We start from the raw sequence: 21,942 nt of genomic DNA on the forward strand, positions 1-21,942 counted from the left end.
CCTGTGCCACTGTTTCCGTGGCAAAGTGATACTGTGGCCCCTGGATGGTTTTGGCCTCACTGAGCCTCCTGCAAAATCTCATTAGCGCCGCTGGACAGATGGGGAGTCAGAGGGGACAGCCAACGTTTTCACAGTCTGGGTGTCTTGAGTCCTCTCGAGCCTGGTGTTCAAAGGTGCTAAGCACGGACTTCGGCTGGAATTGCAGGTGCTCGGCACCTCTTTCAGCCCCAGAGGTCTCATAGATTCATAGACTCATAGACTCTAAGGTCAGAAGGGACCATTATGATCATCGAGTCTGACCTCCTGCACAATGCAGGCCACCGAATCTCACCCACCCACTCCTGTAACAACCCCCTGACCTATGTCTGAGTTACTGAAGTCCTCAAATTGTGGTTTGAAGACCTCAAGGTGCAGAGAATCCTCCAGCAAGTGACCCGTGCCCCATGCTGCAGAGGAAGGCAAAAAACCTCCAGGGCCTCTGCCAATCTGCCCTGGAGGAAAATTCCTTCCCGACCCCCAAATATGGGACACCCCAAAATGGAAGCACTCAAAGCTAGTGGGCACTTTGGAAAATGAGGGCCTACGTGAATTGCTCAAGGCCACAGAGTCAGCATCAGAGCAGGAGCTCCTGGATCCCAGATCTGGGCTTTCCCCAGGCCTCCCTGGATCAGCACACCCTGAATAATAAGGGGTGTGAGCCCCAGAGAACCCAACAACTGTCCAGGATTGGAAGGAGTGGCCACAAACGCACTGTTGAGTTGTTCAGCCGGCTCTGAGAATGACAGTCTCACAAGCTACTGCCCAGAAAGGGACGGGATATCCATACTGAGGTAATGCGCGCCAGCCGAGGACCCAAGAGACAGCTATCCCGTGCATGGGGAAGTGCCAGCACCAGTCAGAAAATGGGTTCCCAGAAAGATGACAGCCCTGAACCAAGAGTCTGAGATCCTGTTTGCTCAGAGGCTCCATACATCTGTGACCTTAGCATTGCTCCCAACGCCTGCCTTCCTACTCTGCAAGGCACCTTCTTGTCCTTCATTCCAGCCTCTGAGAGTGCTTCCTGGCCAGGCGCGGTCTCCACATTACACTTCCACCTCCTGCCTCTAGCTCCTACTGCCATTGCCTTTATGGAACGGACAGAGGAATTTTGGTCCATAACCATCTAACCTTGGCCCAAGAACAAGAGACCAAACACAGAAAATTAAACTGGATCCTCCCGCCTGGGCAGCGTAGCTGAGCAGACCCACCCAACCCCCAGCTGGTTCTGCAGGTGCCATTGTTCAATGGTGTGGCAGACGAAGTCATGGAAGTAACCTTGGTGATGAGTGAAGGGGGGAATAACCTTGGGGGGATAGCTCAGTGGTTTGAGCATTGGCCTGCTAAAACCAGGGTTGTGAGTTCAATCCTTGAGGAGACCACTTAGGGATCTGGGGCAAAAATTGGTCCTGCTAGTGAAGGCAGGGGGCTGGACTCAATGACCTTTCAAGGTCCCTTCCAGTTCTAGGAGATTGGTGTATATCTCCAGTTATTACCTTTTAAGGTTCTTCTGTGGCCTGTGGCTCTTCACGATCAAAAAACAAGCCGGCTTGTGATGGTTGCCTGGCTGACATCCCTGGAGACTAAAATTCCCCCCTTCACGTGATAGTTGTAGCTGCCTCTACCTACCCCAGCTGGAATGTGAAGGAGGACAGGTGGCATTAATCCTTAGCCTCATGGGGGGAACTGCCAGCAAGGACACCTGCCCCCTGGGAAGTGGCCTGAGCCCCAGCTCGCTTCACATGGGGCCACGAAAACGGCTTCCGACAGCAACAACTTTTAGTCACCGATGTTCTGGAGCCAGGCTGGAAACAGCAGCCCTAGAGGTAGAAGGATCCACATCCCATTCCTGACCCCCTGAGACACCCAGCATATGGGTGCTCAGCACCCCAGCTGTCAGCTTTAATTATTGCCCTGGACTCTCCTGTATTTTGCCCTGCTGAAGATCTCCAGCCTGAACTCGACAACCAACCCCTGACTCAGCGAGGCACTCCCCATGTGTCCTAGCCAGACGTGCTGCGGTCAAGCGGAATAGAATCAGAGGCCCCCTGTGAGCAGAATACACCTGGCAAGCCAGGTTGCGGGAGGAATCCAACGTTTCTAACTTCACTGAGAAGCCAGTTCCCCCATTTCTCCTGGCAAGCCCATCTGGACATGAGATCCTAGCCCCACTGACATTCATAGCAGAACTCCCACTGACTTCAGTGGAGCCAAGACTTTGCTCGGGGTGTGTAAATATTTTGGTGCTGAGGCAGCTAGTTAGAGAAGGCGGTGGGGGGGAGCTCCATTTTCCCTAGCGTCTGAGCTCTGCTCAGTGCAGAAGAGGGGAGAAGTCATCTACAGGCAAGAGGCGCCTCCTCCAGTTTTACACCAGTGGAGAGTTCACCTGCCCACGGGGAGTTCACTGCCGGCCATTGACAGAACACGGCACCAAGGGTGCCACCCACACAACACAGTCTGGCCTCAGGGGTCTGGCAGGGGAAAAGCTGGACAAGCCAATAACCAGGGGAAACTAGGACAGGCTCCAAGTTTCTTCTTAACATTTCTCTTTCTTGCCTGTAAATCTAGGGGACGCGTTGCTGATCCGCTCCGGTGCTAAGATGCTCTGTGTGCCAAGTATCAAAGCAGCACTGGTGAGATGGGGCGGCAGGCTGTCCCAGCGCCTGTGGACTTTTCCTCTCTTCTCCTTCCCATCCCTGCCACACTCTCCCTTTCCTCCTCTCTTTTCTTTCCAAGGCCTGCGTTCCTCTCATCGAGAATTCATTGTCTTGTCAGCCTCTAGTTAGCCGGCGTGCGTGCGAATCATAAATTACACCGCCCGGGCCTTTCTGCTCTGCTTCAGCACAGACAAAAAAATTGCACTCCATCACCGTGTCGCCCGGCTTTTAGTGGTATTGATCAACGTGGGCCCCCCCCTTTTCATTTTAACCGAGCCAGTTAAGTGCAGTATCTTATTTTGTGCTGGGACAAATGAAAAGAATATTAGCAAGGGCTGAAATATATCTCTTTTTTATCTCTCTGCTACTTTTTTATTGAATCTTTCTGAGTAGGTGGCTTTCCGCAGGATGACAGCCTCATGACAGGCTCCTCATTAGAGCTCAGACAGTAATTGTGATGCATTTCCCTGCGCGGCCTTTTCACTTCTTCCCCCCCCCCACACCCCTCCCCTCTCCCTTTTCCCTGATTTGTAAAGTGATTGGATGTACAGACTCACTCCGTTTCTTAAATTATTGCCCAGCGCAATCCATCTTCCTCTCTCCTGCGATGGGCAGCTGTGCTCTCTGCAGATTGAGCACAGGGTTCTCCTCCCCACCGGGGGGTTTCTTGCGCCTTCCTCTGCAGCATCTGGTACTGGCCACCTAGCTGGACCTGGGGTCTGATCCGCTTGGGCAGTTCCTGCGTTCCTCAGACCACTCTACAGAAGTACCAAGCGTTATTATGATTTATAGTCGTCACATATAGTCACTTTGGACCAGTTCCTCATCTGGTGCTAATTGGGTTTACCCCAGCTAAGTATTGGGGCCTTCCAGTTAAACGACCCCGTTTATCCAGAGCAGCAGCTGCGCTGGGAACCCACCTGTGAAGTACAGGAAGATGGAACCAAACTAGTGCAGTAATAAAATCAGTATTTTAGCAATCTTCTCCCCATTGGAGCCCTCCATAGCCCTCCTGTCTCAAGAAATCAGAGCTGTAGCTAGATGAGCTACAAAGGGAGGATAGGGTTATGGTTGCAGCACTGCACTGGGCCTCAGGAGACCTGGATTAAACGTTCAGCTCTGTGGGACTTTAGGCAAATCATTTAATTTCTCTGGGGCTCAATTCCCCCATCTGTAAAAGGGAAAGAATGCCTCCTTTCACCCACCCTTGCTGTCTTCTACCTTCATAGTCAAGACAGTTTCTGCTGGGGCCTTCTCACTGCTCCAGTAACGAAATAATTAATACTAACAAGTGACTCCTCAAAAGATTTTGTAAATCAAAACCAACTCTCCCAGCTCCCCAGAATTAATGTGGAGAATCAGGCCCTTGGTCTTTCTGCTCCTGATCCAGCATCCACCGATGTCGATGGTCATTGAAACCGCCCCTTTGGTGTTGCCGCCTTGCCAGGCTGTGCCCGTTGGCTGGGGTGAACCTCAGAGGGCTCTGAACCCGATGGAGCTCAGCGCACGGACTGTCTGGGGACCAGGAGAAGAGGCAGCTGGTCTCAGGGCAGGGTTGCCAGGTGTCCGGTTCACAACTGGAAAGTACGGTCAGAACGGGGACCTGGCAGACGTACTGACCGGACACCAGAAGTCTGGTTACCATGCGTGGGGCGAGGCACCGGGTCATCAACCCACATCAGCCCCGGGTCAGCCTGGGACGCCTCCCCCTGTCAGCAAGCAGCAGGCTCCACATCAGGCTGCAGCTGCCATCCCAGCCCGGGTGCAGAGGGAACCCAGCTGGTTCCAGGGGGAGGAAGGAGAGGAGCTAGCAGGGGGTGGGGCCGGGGGAGGAGGCGGAGCTGGGGGTGGGGCCTGGGGAAGAGGCGGAGCAGGGGGTGGGGCCGGGGGAAGAGGCGGACCTGGGGGTGGGGCCTGGGGAAGAGGCGGACCTGGGGGTGGGGCCGGGGGAAGAGGCGGGGCAGGGGGTGGGGCGGGGGGAAGAGGCGGGGCAGGGGGTGGAGGAGGGGGAAGAGGCGGAGCAGGGGGTGGGGCCGGGGGAAGAGGCGGGGCTGGGGGTGGGGCCGGGGGGAGAGGCGGAGCAGGGGGTGGAGTCTGGGGAAGAGGCAGAGCAGGGGGTGGGGCCGGGGGAAGAGGCGGGGTAGGGGGTGGAGTCTGGGGAAGAGGCGGAGCAGGGGGTGGGGCCGGGGGAAGAGGCGGAGCAGGGGTGGGGCCGGGGGGAGAGGCGGAGCAGGGGGTGGGGCCAGGGGAAGAGGCGGAGCAGAGGGTGGGGCCGGGGGAAGAGGCAGAGCAGGGGGTGGGGCCAGGGGAAGAGGCGGAGCGGGGGGTGGGGCCGGGGGAAGAGGCGGAGCAGGGGGTGGGGCCGGGGGAAGAGGCGGAGCAGGGGTGGGGCCGGGGGGAGAGGCGGAGCAGGGGGTGGGGCCAGGGGAAGAGGCGGAGCAGGGGGTGGGGCCAGGGGAAGAGGCGGGGCAGAGCAGAAAGTTGGCGGCCCTATGGTGCTCAGTCAGGTGGGTGATGCCTTTCTGCAGAGGCCCCCGGGGGACGTGCTGGTGTCCCCCCAACGGCCTCATGCAGGGGAGGCGGGGCAGGGGGGCCAGGGGAAGAGGCAGGGCAGGGGGTGGGGCCTGGGGAAGAGGCGGAGCAGGGGGTGGGGCCTGGGGAAGAGGCGGGGCAGGGGGTGGAGTCTGGGGAAGAGGCGGAGCAGGGGGTGGGGCCGGGGGAAGAGGCGGAGCAGGGGGTGGGGCCGGGGGAAGAGGCGGGGCAGGGGGTGGGGCTGGGGGGAGAGGCGGAGCAGGGGGTGGGGCCGGGGGAAGAGGCGGAGCAGGGGGTGGGGCCGGGGGAAGAGGCGGAGCAGGGGGTGGGGCCTGGGGAAGAGGCGGGGCAGGGGGTGGAGTCTGGGGAAGAGGCAGAGCAGGGGGTGGGGCCGGGGGAGGAGGCGGAGCAGGGGGTGGGGCCGGGGGGAGAGGCGGAGCAGGGGGTGGGGCCAGGGGAAGAGGCGGAGCAGGGGGTGGGGCCGGGGGAAGAGGCGGGGCAGGGGGTGGAGTCTGGGGAAGAGGCGGAGCAGGGGGTGGGGCCGGGGGAAGAGGCGGGGCAGGGGGTGGAGTCTGGGGAAGAGGCGGAGCAGGGGGTGGGGCCGGGGGAAGAGGCGGAGCAGGGGGTGGGACCGGGGGGAGAGGCGGAGCAGGGGGTGGGGCCAGGGGAAGAGGCGGAGCAGGGGGTGGGGCCAGGGGAAGAGGCGGGGCAGAGCAGAAAGTTGGCGGCCCTATGGGGCTCAGTCAGGTGGGTGATGCCTTTCTGCAGAGGCCCCCGGGGGACGTGCTGGTGTCCCCCCAACGGCCTCATGCAGGGGAGGTGGGAGCAGGGGCGAGCACAGATGGTGGAGAAGTCAAGGTGTCTTCTGGGCAGCCTGGGCCTGTGGGTGAAGACTCAGCTCTCCCCCTCCGGGGATGGAAGCCGTCATGAGTGTCCCAGAGGAACTGCCGCTGCGCAGGGCTCAGCTCAGGCAGGACAAAGAACCGTGGGCCCATCTCTGAGGGCCCTGCCCTGTGACAGCCCTGCCCTCCGGGCCCTGAGAGAGCTGTCGCCACAACAGCCTTCCCATGCCCTCCCTCCAGACTCAGTCAGCGACCGCCGGCAGCAGCCGGCCTCCCGGCCTCTCGGGCCACGTTTCCTTCGCCTGCCCGGGTCTGAGAGGTGGCTTGGGGGTCGCAGAGCCCCGGGTTTTCAGATTCACTGCTCTGAAACTGACCCACAGCTGAGCGTCCTGATCCTGCGATGGGCTGAAGCCAGCGGATGCCGTGAACGTTCACCACCCCCCAGCGTCGGGCCCTAGGGAGAGCACTGGAAACCCCACGGAGGCAGTGCTCCGTCCCTAAAGCAGGACAGTAAATAGCCCGGTATGATCCACATCCACAGACAAGGATATGCTGATTAGAGAATAAATACGGAAGGCAAAGATCAACATTATTCATGTTCTGTCACTTTATTACCAAATAGTTTCTGCTTCCCCACGTCTTTCTGCCTGTTTGCAGATACTCTGCGCTGACACATACACCGTCTCCCTTTAATCGCTGTGTGCGTCTCCTCCGCCCATCAGCCCACCACAGCCCCCGCCCCACCACTTACTGTCACTGCCGAGCGGTTTGCCAGGGACGGCATTGCCCAGTTCACGGGGAGGAGAGCGAGCGTTTGGCTGCTTCAGAGCTAATATGGGGCTTGCTTTGAATGATTGTTTTGTGAGCTGGAAGGAAAGGAGGCCTGTCACGCAAGATACCTGCTATCAGGACACAAATAACAGCAGGCCCATCACAGACCAGAAGCGAATTGCTGCGGAAACGTGTGTAGGCGTGCGTGGGGGGTGTATCATCGGCGCTGGCAGCGGTGACAGCCCCAGGGAGGCTGTGTCAGCGTGACCCTTCCCACCCACCGGTTTCAGTGCAGCCCGACAGGCGCAGCCTAAACTGTTGGGCCTCAGGTCCCAGCATGGGGTTGGTTTTGTTCAGAGGCATTTCAGGTCAAATGATTTGGATTGATTTTAAGTGATAGAGGCATTTAGAAAAAAAGAAGGCGAAAATAAGACGAGGACATGGAAGAGTGGCCTCAGTTGCACTCACACGCCTGCAGCATGACTTGGGCCACAACAATGAAATGGGGGGAAGGAGTTTTCTGATCATTAAGACGTTTCAGTGCGATGAGACAAAGACAGGGAGAAAAGCAGCTGAGCACAAGGAAAGCCGTCCTGGTGGGGCGATCTCTGGGGAGGGGCTTGCAGCCCCATTGCTGGGACGCTTCAAAGTAGAATGGGCGAAACACTAGCAAATAGCCTGTAGCAAAGAACCCTGCTTTTCCTCCTCGCTGTCCCGCCCACCTGGGCCCTCACTTACATCCCTAGCCAGGGAGAGCCGGAGAGACGCATTGGCTGGGGCAGGGCTAGATGAGCGGGTGCTCATTCCAAACAAATAATCCAATTACAAACAATGTATTCAACTAATTTTGCATCTTATTGAGTTCCCGGAATGAACCGACACATGATTCTTCTCAACTTTGTTGATTCAAAGTTGCGTGTGAATTTCTCTTACCCAGCGGCTGACTTGTTCCGTAAGTCCCATGGAATCGTTTCTGTTTGGTGACTGGACGACGGTCGTTCTGGTCTAACGCTCACCGAAAACGAATTCCCGGGTTTGCTTTCTGCGTGCACTGGGGGAGGGCGAGTTTGAAGTTGACTTTCCTTGGTGCCGGTGCTAAATAACACGTGACCCACCAGCATTCACAGACACCAAAGGGGGCAGAGTCCGCCAGAGCAAATTGATGTGAGGATCTAGCCGATGTTTCTAGGGCATCGTTTGCAGTGTTCTCCCAACTCTTCCTAACGGGGCTGTTCCCAGCTCTCCTTTTGCTGATCTTTCTATTTTAGGGTTTTGTGCTGTTGGCCATCACGGCGGGATCTGAGCCGCTCCCACATAAAGTACCATAGAAATAGCAGAGTTCCTAGGGGATTAGTGGGGTCTGTGGCTCTTCTCTGTGCGTCTCAACTAGTGTAGGGTTTTCTATAGTGCCATAGCAGCCACATCTCTTCTCCCCTCCAGCTAGAGCTTCGGGAGATCTGATCCGCCTGTGGCTCCAGGAGCTGAGGGGCTCTAGTTGTCCGTTTATAGGATATGGACATTTATAATATTCAGGATTCCTGGCCCTGGGAAGGCGGGTGTGGTTTAGTGGCTAGAGCAGTGGGGGGAAGGGCTGGGAGTCAGGACTCCTGGGTTCTCTTTCCAGATCAAGGAGAGAGTGAGATCTGGTGCTTGGAGCAGGAGGCTGGGGGTCAGGCATTGCCTCACTGCGGGATTCATTTCACCGCCGCATGCCTCGGTTTTTCCATCTGCAGCGGAGATAGTGACACTGACCCACCCTTGCAAAGCGCTCTGTGACCCAGAATGGTGCTCCAGAACTTCTCGAGGTTGCCTAGTGCCCATCATGACATGCGAGGGATGGTGGCTGCCTTGTGTTTTTAGCTGGTTGCTAGAGCTGGTGCCGATCCGGCCTAGCTCTGAGCTCCCTGGTCCGGTGCGATCCCAGTTGCTACTCCTGCTCTTTGGGCTCTGGTAATAACGCTGCCCTAGGAACCCAGCTCATCCTTCACCATGGGCAATGGAAAGGGCCGGTGGGAATTCAGCCGTGGGTCTCAGCTGCCTGATATGAGCTATTGGGGAGCCGTCGGACCCCCCATTACCCTCCGGTCCGGTCCGTGGCATTCGCCGGGATCTCGCCTTTTTGTAAAGCTGAGCGGAGGAACTTTCACTTGGCGTTCGGGGGCGATTTACAGCTCAGAGGGAGCTGAAGGAGGCTGAGAACTTCACTGCCCAAAGTCTCTGAGAGGAGGAGTTGCCGCCTTTGCGTTTCTCTTGCTGTTTGAAGTGAAGGAGTTTCCCTTCGGTTGTTCTTTTTAGAGTCATTTCAGCAACGTACTTACACAGGTCTATTGATGCCCCTCACTCCTGACCTGCAACCCCCTAGTATTCCAGCCCTGGTATCCTCCCACCCCATCCCCCGGCCCAAGCTCTGCCGATGCCCCTCAATCCCGACCCGCAGCCCCCTGGTACCCAGCCCTCAACCCCTCCCCCCACAACAGCTCTGCCGATGCCCCTCAATCCCGACCCGCAGCCCCCAGTATCCCAAACCTGATCCACCACCACCACCATGCAGTTCTGTTGATGCCCCTCAATTCCGACCCGCAGCCCCCTGGTATCCTAATCCTGATCCCACCCCCCACCACCACCATGCAGCTCTGCCGATGCCCCTCAGTCCTGACTCACAACCCTCTATGCAATTTCAGATGTAATAGGTGGGCACAGGCTGCATGTGTGTCTGTTTTCTAACAACGGAGCTTGTCAGGGACTGAGCTGCGACTGCCAGACTCATTTCAGGGATAGCTAAGCTATGTTCAGAGCCCAGGGGCCCGATCCTGCTTTCAGTCATGCTGGTGTCAATCTGGGGTCGCACCCTGGAGATCAGTGGAGTTGCTCTGGATTTGCATTGATGTAACAAGACAAGGATCTAGCGCCCAGTCTCCAGAAGGGAGCGGTGGGTGCGTTACTATTAATTCAGTAGCCGCCTGGGTTGTGATCCATTTGCAAGCTCCCTCGGAAGGGGCCGGTGGAAAAATTCCACAGCGCAGTGGTTCATTTGTGTATCAAGAACTCTGCGTTCAGGGCAGGAAATATTCAGTTTCAACACTTACAGTTAAACATTTCCTCAGAGCCTCAGAGACCCTGCAAACAGCGGGAGCGCCCAGGCGCTGCCTTTTCATCTCCCTGGCACTAGCCAGCGAGGGGGAAATGCAGCGGAGTCGAGGAAGGTAAACACTGGAGCAGAGCCCGACAGCATTACAAGGGACCGACGGCGGGGGAGAGAGCGGCAAGGGAAACAAAAACACAGCTGCCAAAAACAAACCCTGAACGGAGCCGTTCAGGGTCTCCCAGGAGCCAGCTTGGCAAAGGTACGGAGAGCGGAGCTGGGGGCACCGGCTGCGTCCGCATGGGCAGGCAGGTCTGACCCAGGATGGGAACTCTGGGCAGCTCCTGTCCCAGGTACCCAGCGGAATAGATTTACCCCCCTCGCTCAGTTCAGAGATGGCTTCTGCTGTTCAGTGGCGTGGGCTGGGTCAGTGACCTGCTCGAGATCCCAGAGCCGGACTCCCTCCTTCGTGGTGGTGAGTGCCCTGCCAGCCTCTGCCGATGCCAAGCTGAGGATGTCTCGGCCTCCTTTGCTGTTGCACTCAGGGTTCGCTGCACCCTTCTCCAGCATTGCACAATGCCCGGGTGTCATCCCCACACAACAGAAGAGATCAAAGGGTGGGAGTCTGGCTGGGCCCTGATGCCAGGGAATACGGTCCGGGGCGTGTTCTCAGTTGGCCTTGCACACAGACAACACATCTGTGGCCTCAGGAGCGCTCCCTATTTACCGTTAGTCCTGCAGGCCAGGGAGCCATGTGTAGGAGTCAGAACGGGTCCCCTCCCTGCTGCTCATAGAGAGACTGGCAGCTCCCCTGGGCAGTGCCGTGTCTTTCCCTCTCTGCCATGAAGATCAGTAACACCCCCGCGCAGCTGTGTGTCACAGGCCCCGCGCTGCTGAGCCCTGACGGAGGATGCCCCCGACAGCTCCCGTGGAAGGCGCCTGTGGGGGTGGGAGCTCTTGCCCCGCTGTCCCCACCACGGTGCGCGTAGGGCAGCTGTCCCGTGCTTGGCTGGCACAGATTTGTTACAATACAGTGAGTGCAGCTGGCAGCTTAGGGGAGCACTGCTCATTCCTCCTGCTAGACTGGCCTGAGGGGGCTACTGGACCCTGGACGGGGAGGCTGGGCTTGGGGGCGCCGGGCCCGATCCAGCGCCCAGCAAAGTCGGTGAGAGTCTTTCCGCTAACGGCAGCGGCGCTTGGCTCAGGCCCTGGGAGAGGAGGGGGGGTCTCCTGGCGGTGGGGAAGCCACGTGGCCCCTTGGAGGCCAGGCAGGTTCCATTTCAGGGCCCCCAGCGTTCGAGGAAGGATCCTGCAGCCTACAGCTCTGCTCTGTGCCAGGGAAACGGAGCCGATTTCACCCGTAGCTGCAGCCCCTGGGAGCTGATTGCAGGGCCATGTCCGCGTGTGCCCCGCGTGCAGCCAATGTGCCGGCACCGAGCGGGTGAAACAGACCATTCGGTTGGGGCCCCCCTAGCACTTGATGGGCGAGTTTTGCTCTGGTTTCTTGAGGCGGCTGCACCGTCGCCCTCTGGAGCAGTGCCGCTGCTGCATGGCCCCGGGGGAGTTTCCCTCCTTCGTCCTACGGCCCCCGGGCTCGGCCCTGAGAGCACGGCTGGAGACGGTGGCTCCAGAGCGCCCCTAGAGGCGATGGCAGGAAAGGGAGCCCGCCCCAGCGCAGCGCAGCCGCTCCTGTTCCACGTGGCAGGCAGCCTGGGGCTCAGAGGGTGCACGCCCAGCGCAGGCGGATGAGGCGGGGATCCAGGAGGGCAGCGTGTTTACCCAGCGGGGACCCAGCAGGATTTCCCGTGCGCTCGAAGACGGCCTGTTTATTTTGGGAGGGAGACTCAGACAGCGCCATTGTTTGGTTGCTGGGGCTAACGTTATAAATAGCAGGCGGTGGGGGGTCCCTCCTGGGCTATTTCAAGCCCCCGCCACACAAAAGTGGAAAGGCTCCAACAGGAAGCTGGAATTGCTCAAATGCCGGCCTTTGCCGCTGGGGTCAGCGCGCGCTGGCTCTTGGCTCTGGTTTGGTTTCGGGGCGTTATTTAAACACGAGAGACTGAGGAGAGAGCTTGTGTCAGAGGGCGGGGGAGACATCCCAGGATAGCGACGCTGCATGTCTGCAAATCTGCCGGGAGGGAAGTGGGGTCCAGTGGATGGAGCAGGGAGGCGTGGGAGAGGGGTCATAACTCTTGGGGTCAGTTCTGGGCTGGAGGCAGAAATTGTGTCTCGTGGCTAGAGGGGGCTGCGAGTCAGGACTCCTGAGCTCCCTGCCTGGCTTTGAGCTAGTGGTTAGAGCAGGAGGGGCTGTAAAGAGAGTCGATTCATCTCTGGCTCTGACCTTGGGCAAGTGCCTTCCCTCTCACTGTCGCCATTTCCACATGGGAATTCCTCATTTCCTGTGGTGAGCGGAGAGGAACCCCCGGAGCTCCTGGCTTGCTCCAGCTCCGGACTCAGAGCGCACGCCTCTGGGGGCTGGGAGCTAATTAACGGCTTTGCCTAAAGTGCTTTGCGAGCCCCACAGAAGCACCATCACGGGCTACTTGTGCCCTTGGAAGGCAAGGAGGAGCCAAGGTTAGTCACACACCTATTTCAGACCTTGCCTCTCGTTAAATGTGTGCACGGGCCCTGTATACGGTGAGCAGCAGGCACCCCGGAAAGCTGCCGGCACCAACATTTCATCCTTTGAGAAGGCCTCTTCCTTTAACGGGGATTCCCTGAGCTGGGCTCCGCCGTTCTCAGGCGCCATAAAATGGCACCTTTGGGCTTGTGGTTGGAAGGCCACATTGCATGCAGCCCCTTGTAGCCAGCGCAGACTGCTTCCTTGTGCATTACTGCCTCTCGCTTGGATTGCACCAACCTGATCCGTGTCTAACACCTAAATAAATAATCCAGCGGGAGGGTTCACATTAGATGACAACGGGCAGCCATAAAGCATGCTTCCCCTTGCAGGAGTGCTCAGACCTGGGCTCCGCACGCCCCCTGATGAGCACAGGCGCTAATACAGCTGGGAAACAGGGATTTGGAGGCCGGGGGGTGTTTCTCCTTTATTGTAGCTTCATTGTTTGCTTTAGAGTTTTATTTTATGTTAAATAGGCGCTGTATATTCCTAACGGAGGGCCAATAAAGTTTCCGAGCTGGAGGAAATTGGCTTAGGAACAGGGACTTAAACAGAGAAATCTGGTTGTGCAGTGAAAATAGAAAGGCAGCGTTCTCAGGCCTGGGGCGAGCCGCAGGAGTTTTCCTGTGCTCTCCCCAGGCTGATCCTGCAGGCTTCTAAGCGCCCTCAACTCCCAGGGAAGTCAGAGACACTCAGCACCTCTCAGGATCGGCCCCCTGATAACTACAGCCTATGGGGAGACGAACCACATGAGATCGAATCGATCCCTGGTGTGACTCCGTCAACTTCAGCGCAGCGAAGCCAGGATCTGGCCCCTGACCTTTCGGGTGGGCTGCCAGCCTTCGTCTTGGAGCGCTGGGGAGCGGCCTGAGTGGAGCTGCTGTCAGGAAGCCAGGCGAGGCGTGTGGCCGTGGCCACGGTGCAGAGCCCCAGGGAGCACAGGGTGGGATTTGGTAATGGGAAGCTGCTGCAGAGCAGTAGGGAGCCCCCGCTAGGCTCCCACATGGCGCTGAGCCCTCCTTTTATACGTCCTGTTACTGGCCGTGTGGGGCTGGGCCGGAGGGAGAGGCGTGTGCTCTGAGTCCGGAGCTGGAGCAAGCCAGGAGCTCCGGGGGTTCCTCTCCGCTCACCGCAGGAAATGAGGAATTCCCATGGCCTTCAGTGGGACTTACTCATCCCTGAGCGGGGTGGGAGGAGGTGGGTGTGCCCTGGATTGTCGACCGCTCTGCCACTGCCTCACTGCGTGGGCTGGGGGAATTCCCCTCTCTGTACACGGGGGATAATTATCCCGGCCCACCTCACACAGGGGCCGTCGGGCTTAACAACAATAATTAGCACTTTATCGGCCGTCCATCTCCAAGGGGCAGAGCAATAGTGTCGTTCCACGTTTTGTAGCTGGGGAGACTGAGGCACAGAGCGGGGAAAAGGTCCTGCCCTAGGCCACCCAGGGAAGCAGTGGCAGAACCAGGAATGTTATTTAGGAGCCCGGCGTGCGAGGTGCTGTGCAAAGAGAGCAAAGCCAGGCCCTGCGTCAGACAAGGGATGGATACAGACAGACAGATGGAGGAGTACAAAGAACTAGAACCCGCTGCCTCCCGCTGGTGCTGATGTGTACAACGTGCCTGGCCGAAGAGCCTTCAATCTGCAGGGGCGTTCGTGCTCTCTCTGGGTCTGCTGCCAGGGAGTGAAATTCATTAGAAATACGCTATGGAATAGCTTGTTCCATTAGCCCATATTCTATTAGTCGTGTTCAGATCGTCACGCTGAAATTCAGCCAGCCTCACGTGGGAGCGTGTCACTCACCCAGCCCTGTCCCCAAACACCCCGTCTCAGTCCCTACGAGGGAATAGGACCTGGAGGCTGTGTCTGACCCGGCTGGGAGGGCTGGCAGCTCCACAGGACCAACAGGTCCATGGGAAAAGCTTGGAGCTGCCTCGGTAGAAGCCAAATGGCAAAGCTGCACCTTTCCTTTCTGCTCCCTCGGGGTTGCTGTGCCGTGGGGCAGGGCAGGGCAGGGCAGGGCGCCCACCACCTCCCTGTGAGCATCTGTCCTGGGGTCTCTCTCGGGTCCATGCGCTGCCTAAACCTGCCTTGGGCCAGCAGAGAAACATGGCTGGGGTAATGTCAGTGGCAACCCAGCCTGGGCTTACGCAGGCACGAGGGTTCATGCTGTCTCCACTCCTCTCCCCACAGGCAAGAAGAAAGCAACCTTGTTTGACAGCCAGGCTCCGATCTGCCCCATCTGCCAGGTCCTTCTGCGCCCCGGCGAGCTGCAGGAGCACATGGAGCAGGAGCTGGAGAAACTCACTCAGCTGAACGTCAGGTAAGGGGCTGCCCTGTTTTTCCATCCTCTCTCCGCCAGAGCGGCCAATTGGCCAAAGCTTAAAATCCAGGCGCCTCCCCAGGGCTGGCCAACCGTGGGCACTTTCCAAGCAGGCCCTGCCAGGGATAGTGAACGAGGTGTGTGTGCGTGGGGGGTGGGTGTTGTGGGCGTGAAGCGCCATGGGGACTGGGCTAAAACCAGCAAACTCATTTTCACATGGGAGCCCAGGGCCTGATCCAGCCCCCGTGGAGGTCAGCAGGAGTCTCTCCATTGGCTGGACTGGGAGCTCCCCTCTCCCAGGGAGAGGAGCGCAGGGCCCACTAGAAAAGCCAGGCATCCAGAGAACAAAGGGCCAGTGCGTTCACCTGCTGAGTCCCCAGCAACGCTCCCTGCACCTCAGGGCCTCAGAGCTGCTCTTCACCCGCCTTCCTGCACGGGGCTGAGACCCTCCTTCCCCCAGCCCTTGGCCCGTCGTCCTGCTTCCCGCGGCCGTTCAATACACTCCACCGCGTAATGTCTCCCTGATGTTCATTGCAGTTGGATTCAGAAGCACTCCTTAGACATAAACTAATGGATCGGTCCATCAATGGCTGGTAGCCAGGCTGGGCAGGGATGGTGTCTCTAGCCTCTGTTTGCCAGAAGCTGGGAATGGGCGACAGGGGCTGGATCACTTGGTGATTCCCTGTTGTGTTCATTCCCTCTGGGCACCTGGCATTGGCCACTGTCGGCAGACAGGAGGCTGGGCTAGACGGGCCCTTGGTCTGACCCAGCCTGGCCGTTCTTATGTTCCTCCAGCCCCACTAAAACCCAGGGACATGCTGCTTCCCGCTGCGATGCAGCTTTCGGGCGAGCAGGTACTTAGAGCTGTCAGCTCGAGGCATCCCTGGTACTTTGCTTCAGCAGCTTTGGGGCTCAAGGGGGCAAAACCAACCCCCCCCCGCCCCGCCCAAGGCAGCAGGTATTTAGCAGAGAGCCTGCTGCCCTGGGCTGCCTTTCAGCTCCCACTGCCTGCCGCTTTCCCCAGCACAGCAAAGTCCCCTAGTTAAAAAGAAATGAATTGCAGCTGAACTGCTAGCAGTTATTTAGGGAATGACTGTAGCCAAGGGTTGGCAGATCCCTGCCCCTGCCTTCATAAAACTCAGCAGCCTTGGAAAGAGCGTGTTTATTTCAATTATTAATGAATTCCCCGGTTATTAAAAGGTGAGAAAAAGAATCAAACTGCCGACTGGAAGCTAAGTTACATCACCGAGGGATCGGGAAGGGAGTTGGCGGCAGCGGGGGAGTGGCGCAGATTAATTGCCCCATAGCACCTGGTCAGACCACCGCTGAGGTTTGGAGAGAACCCACTGCAGACTCAGCTCGGTCTGGGCTATTTTCCAGCCAAGCAGTGACTGTGATTGGCTGCAGAGGAGGGGGGAATGGAGGGAACCTCAGCAGAGACCTCCTGAATGTGGGCTGGATGGAGACCTCCCAGATTCATCACCCGGGTGCAATGCAGATCCATGGCTCGTTAAAAGAGAGACAGTGGGGAGGGGAAGCGAACAGCCAATCCATTTATCCCATGCGACACCCAGTCCCCTTGTGTGCGTAATTTATGGTGTAATTTGGGCTGCATCCAACTTAATAAAGGGCCACTGCAAATTAGTGAACAGGTTTAAATGAACAGAAGCAATTAGTGGTCAGAGCAGCCCATCAAGGAAGTTGGGCCAATCTCAGAGTGAAACTGAAACTGCTGAGCAGCCTCTGGTCGGTGCGCGCAGTGATGGGAAGGTGGCGTTTAATGGGGAAGGAAAGGAAACCCTAAATCATACAGCGTGACAAGGGCCATTGTGGGCCAGCTGACAAATGAAAAAGAATGGCCTTATTCCTTTAAACGCGAGCGGCAGTTAAAGAGCAGCCGGCTCGCTGTGGCTCTCCCTCTCTTCCCCGGCCGGCTGGTCGGCCCCGCACACGCTGAAGAAGCATCAGAGGTCTTTATTAATTATTAAATAACTACTCCCACCGTGCCATGACAGATAACAGTCAATCTACTCTATGGATTCAGGCAAGAGAGGCTAATCTGCAACAAAGCCGCTCATCGCCCTGCTGCTCTCTCCCCGCCTCCTGGCCGTGGCCGCCCTCGCTGGGGAGGGAGCCACCGAAACTCCTGCCAGGGCAGGGAGCAGGACACAAATGTGGCTCCTTACCTGGAACCTCTCCCAGCCATGCAGGGCCGATTGGCTGTAGCAATCCGCGTGGCTCCTCCTCCGCTCCCTGCCCTGGAGGCCTGGCCACAGGAAGAGCCGGGAGCAAGAGAACAACACATCACCGAGAAAAAAGCCCAGGCGTCCTCGTGGCACGTGGCTCGCCCACGAAAGCTTATGCCCAAATAAATGTGTGAGTCTCTAAGGTGCCACAAGGACTCCTCAGTCTTTTTGCTGATACAGACTAACCCGGCTGCCGCTCTGAAACACATCACCGAGCGGAGCGAGAAACTCAGGATGATCTCAACTAATCCAATAAACATGCAAATAAAGGCCGGGCTCTAAACGGGATGGGGATCGGGGCAGGAGCCCAGCCCACCCCTGCCAATGCCGAGACATTATGGAAATAGCTGCGCAGCTGTTACTTATCAGGCTGAGGGGGAGAAACGTGCCGAGGGGTTGCTTTCCAGGGGGGTCGGTTTTTAACAGAGGACACGGCCAGTCCTGGTTCGTGTGGTGACGTTTTAATAAACCTGAATCATTTTGCAGTAACAAAAACAAATGGGCAGCGCTGGCGGTGCGGCAAGGCGGATCCCCTCAGGCCCACTCTGCAGGCATCGTCCCCCAGGCTCAGCAAGCGCCCGGGCCGGAGGAGGATACTGGGCTGGAAGGAGCAGACCGCTGGGTATGGGGCGACCTTGCCTGGCACGCTGGGTTTCAGGTTAGGCACCTTCTCAGCAGGAAGCTAGTGACCTCCTGGAGGGAGCGTGGGAAGCAGTGGCAAGAGGAGGCATTCCCAGGCTGTGCACAGGAGGGATGGGATGGAGTGCAGGCTGAACTGCAGAAAAAGGCTCCTTGCAGGCCAGATGATTCGGGCTGTGGAACCATCTCCACAGGGAGGGGCGGGAGCCCCGTCCTCTGGGACCTTTGGGAAGCAGGCTGGACAAAGCGCTCATCAATGTACCACAGGGGCAGCCCCAGCATGTTCCGTAGCTTCCTGTCTCATAGCCAGTGGCGATGTCGGCAGGGGCTTTTCAAGGTCTGCCAGCCACACTCCCGCAGACTGGCAGCGCGCTCAGCGCTGGAGCCTTGCAGAAAAGAAGCCACTCTCAGGCAAGGAGGGGCACGACAGCCAGTGTGGCCAGGGCAGGCAGAAGATGCCGTCCCAAGGGGCTGGCAACCAGCCGTGACTGCAATCACCTGCGTTGAGAAGAGACCAGGGGTGGGAGAAACAGCATTGGGGCCAGTCATTGAAACAGAGCACGTAGTGAAGTGGAATTTACCAGAAGCCTCTTGAAATGTTGAATGGGTTTGAGCTGAGATGGGTCCACTGGATCTGGGTCCAACCCCCCCTTAAAGTGGCTGGGGCCTGAGACCCGCCCCGCCAGCCCCAGCTCAGCCTTTCGAGGGAGGGAGGGAGGGAAGGAGGGAGAGGGCTGCATGCAAATTTCATTTCTGAGCCACTGGCGCTGTTTCTAGAGCCAGCAGCCTCAGAGCCCTTCTCGGCGTTACATATGTAACAGCCTCATTGAACCTGACATGTCAAATTCAGGCCATTTGTGCGAAATCTCCCTTTAATAATACCGTTTCATTTCGCTCAAATGAGACTTGAATGCATGTAAAATGGAGAAGGATATTTAAGCGCTAACATTAGGCAGATGTCTTGCCAGAGGCCGATTGAATGTATGAGTTTTTGAAGTGTTTAACACGTTTTCGGTGCTCCCTCTTAGAATATGTCACCTGGCTCCCCCCCCTTTTCTTTTTTTCCCTTCTTTAAGCGAAGGGTATAAATTGAAAGTAAACAAAACTACAAGCCTCAGCGTTCTGGGATTAACTCCTTCAGTGCCGGAAAATTCCTGCTCTCCCTCTGCAGAGAGATGAAGTAGGAGCTTATCTGTGGAAAGTCCCCGTTCCAAGGAGCCAAAGGCCAGTTGTGACGAATAGGATTTGGGTGTAGAACCAGTCCCAGACACTCTTTAGGGGAGGGGCCCTCTGCTCACTTGATCTATGTGCAGCACCCAGCCCCATGGAGACCCAACCCTCGATTGGGCCTCTAGGCATTCGCACAATAGAAATAATAAATGATCCCAGCGCCGCGTCAGACCTATATGCACGGCACGTATTTATGCCCCCGGCCCCACTGAGCCTGTACTGAATACATGGATCGGGCCCTGCCCCGTCTGTCTTGCCCATAGTTCTGTATTTATTGACACCAGCTCTGGAGTAGCCAGGAAGCAGCAATCAGGTCTATTGTGAAATTTCAGCCGTCAGTAATATCCCGAAGCTGATCTGAGTGTCTCTCGGAGCAGCGTGAGTTGCATCTCCATCTCATGTCCAGGAGGTGGGGGTCGTTTGAGGAATCAAAAGCATCTCGGTAAGGTCCAGATTCCCACAATCCCATCCCCTGCATGCAGCCTCATGCTCCTGCTGATGTCAGTGGGAGCTGCGAGTGCTCCCCATCCCTCCACCTGAAGAGCGCACGCCTCGCGTGATCGGCCTGGAACGTGTGGCCCCGGGAGGGCGCGGGAGGAAGTGGTGTAGGGAAAGGGGTGAAGGGCAGCCCACTCTTTGACTGCCATTTGTGAATCTGGGGTCACCGGACCGTGTGGGGCACGTTACAGCACACCCTCACCATGTGCCATTGGCTAAATATCCCAGCCTCCACCACCTCCCGTCCACATGGTTCCTGACGGAGCCAGCTGGGCACTGGGCCCTCAGCATGACCATCAGTTTGTTCCCTGTGCAGCCAGCCCATTGAGGTGGTGGCTCCTTGTACATAAACATGCCCCGATGCACATGTATGAATTGTGTGTCTGGGTGAATATTATGGGTGGAGCTGGTCATGACACGCCTATAATTAAGGATGCCTAACACTTTCCATTATAACACCCTTCTTTTTAGTTGCTTATCACTTCCCGAACTTAAATCACATGGGCTGAAATTTCCCATGCTGAGTGTCTGTCTCAAACTGAATTTTGGGGGGAAATTTAAGCTAAAACGGGTCACTTCTCCCCTCCCATCCTTTGTTTTGCCTGCATTTAGCTCTTGGGGATAGCGACTCTCTCACTAGGTGTGCACTGGCTTTTGACGTCTCTGGTGCCGCACTGTAACCAGCTGTGTCCATCAGGTCTCTCTGTGCCCTGGCATCCTGGTAATATCAAGCCCTCAGGCACTGCCCTGGTCTCAGGGCTATATTGTGTCTCATGTGGTTTGCTTTGGTTTAATGTGGAGTCTTGCTAATGGTGCTTTAGTCATATTATTTCAGTGTCAGTGGCCTCAGCCTTTTGGGATAATTCAGCAGGAGACTTGCTGGATTTCTTATTCGAAGGGCTCATAGATCTACATGGAGCCTCTTTAGCTTTACCGTGAAACCGCTGATCACAAGCAGCTCTTAACACCTTGTCAGGGCTGCTCAACAGGTGCCTTTAGTTACAGGGACGTACGTGGGACACTGGACAAAAAGGGCGACGTAGCTTTCCCAGAGCACCGTTTGCTGCATGAGGCGCAGGGATATTTGCCTGGGATAAAAGGTTATGAACGAGGATACTTAAAGAAGCTACAATGCTTCTGTCTTTCTTGTACCCATCATTGGAGTATCTCTGTGCACAGGAAACAGTAGCACCTATGGAGCAAACACAGGTCCTCTTTGTTCAAGCTATTTGAATAAATACGTATTTTAAAATCCCTCCGTTAGCTGGTACCTTCCCTGGTTAACGGGCTCCGGTTTGTTGCCCACATGAAGAGAGTGGGGGTGAGGTCTCTGTGTGCACAGCATTTCAGGCGTTAACGGGGGGCCCCATTGAGCCAGACCTGTCTTGTGCCCAGAGCCAGCACACAAGCTCTCTTACGTCCTAGCTGCTTGCAAGGCATTTCCCGAAATACAGCTGAGGCCGGCTCCTTCAGCTCCTTCGAGCTGGGTGCAAAGGGAAAATGCTCCCAATGGTTTTCCAGTTGGCAGGAAGCGGAGAGCCAACGCTGCCGGGGCGAGGGAAGTGGAGCAGGATGCAGTGGGGCGGCAGGAAGGACCCGTTCAAAGCAGGGTAGGTGCTCGTGGGGGAAGCACAGCTCATCCCGTTGTGCCAGCTTTGATTCATGGGGAGGGAGGGAAAGCCAGACACAAGGACTTCAGTGGCTTCCGCGCCTACGGAGGCATCAGTGAATCCTGCCAGGATTTAAATCTTCCCTCCTCATTCCCCTTATGGTGGGCAATCTTTTCCCTTTCTTGCTATCTTCCCTCCTTTGGCAGGCAAGCTGGGAGCAGAAACTGCTGCCTCGGCTCCTGGCAGCGCTTCCTCCGCCCTCGCTCATGCCGAGAGGGCTGTCTCTCAGGGCTGCTGGGAAAGAAGGAGATAGCTACAGATCTCCACACTCTCCAGAAGTTGGAAATGGGGCCCTGTCCCCGGTGGGACCAGAACACCGGAGTCTGGGAACATGCTTCAAATACGGCCCAGTCCCACCCTTACTGCCAGCCTCAGTTATCTTGGGGGGCCGCTGTGTTGTAAGTGGGGCCTACCGCTGGTACGAATGTGTAGTGCAGATGGGACCTGCAGCGCGGTGTCACACCACCATCCACCCTGCTCCGGGGAATCCTGCTCCTACAACAGCATTTAAACCAGGCTGCCGCTTGCCCAGCTCGGATCCCCGCGTGCACAGGGCTGGTTTAATTCCAGAGGGAGTTCCTGGGCTTTATGTCACTCGGCTCCTAGCATGGACCAGGGAGAGGCCTGAATGATGCAAAACTTGACTGGCAGCCCTGCCCCTCCCTTCAGCTGCCCAAAAGAATCCCACCAAGCCGAGGCGCACTCCCAAGCCCCAACAGGATAAACAGAGTGTGTAAAACCCCAATTAGTTCTGTTGGCACATGTCATGTCAGGGTCATGGCTCTCGCCTCCGGCC

General features: G+C 57.3%; 1 protein-coding gene across 5 annotated transcripts in view; it reads left to right on the plus strand.

Annotated features, from left to right (window-relative positions):
- RNF220 (ring finger protein 220) overlaps positions 1-21,942 on the plus strand; it is a 327,623-nt gene that overhangs the window by 195,020 nt on the left and 110,661 nt on the right. For all 5 annotated transcript variants that reach the window (XM_045027122.1, XM_045027125.1, XM_045027119.1 and 2 more), the window contains one exon: positions 14,734-14,863. In XM_045027122.1, the coding sequence (XP_044883057.1) occupies positions 14,734-14,863 (130 nt within the window). The remainder of the gene's footprint in view (positions 1-14,733; positions 14,864-21,942) is intronic.

This window comes from Mauremys mutica, chromosome 8 (genome assembly GCF_020497125.1).
Source record: "Mauremys mutica isolate MM-2020 ecotype Southern chromosome 8, ASM2049712v1, whole genome shotgun sequence".
NCBI classification, from domain to species: Eukaryota; Metazoa; Chordata; order Testudines; family Geoemydidae; genus Mauremys; species Mauremys mutica.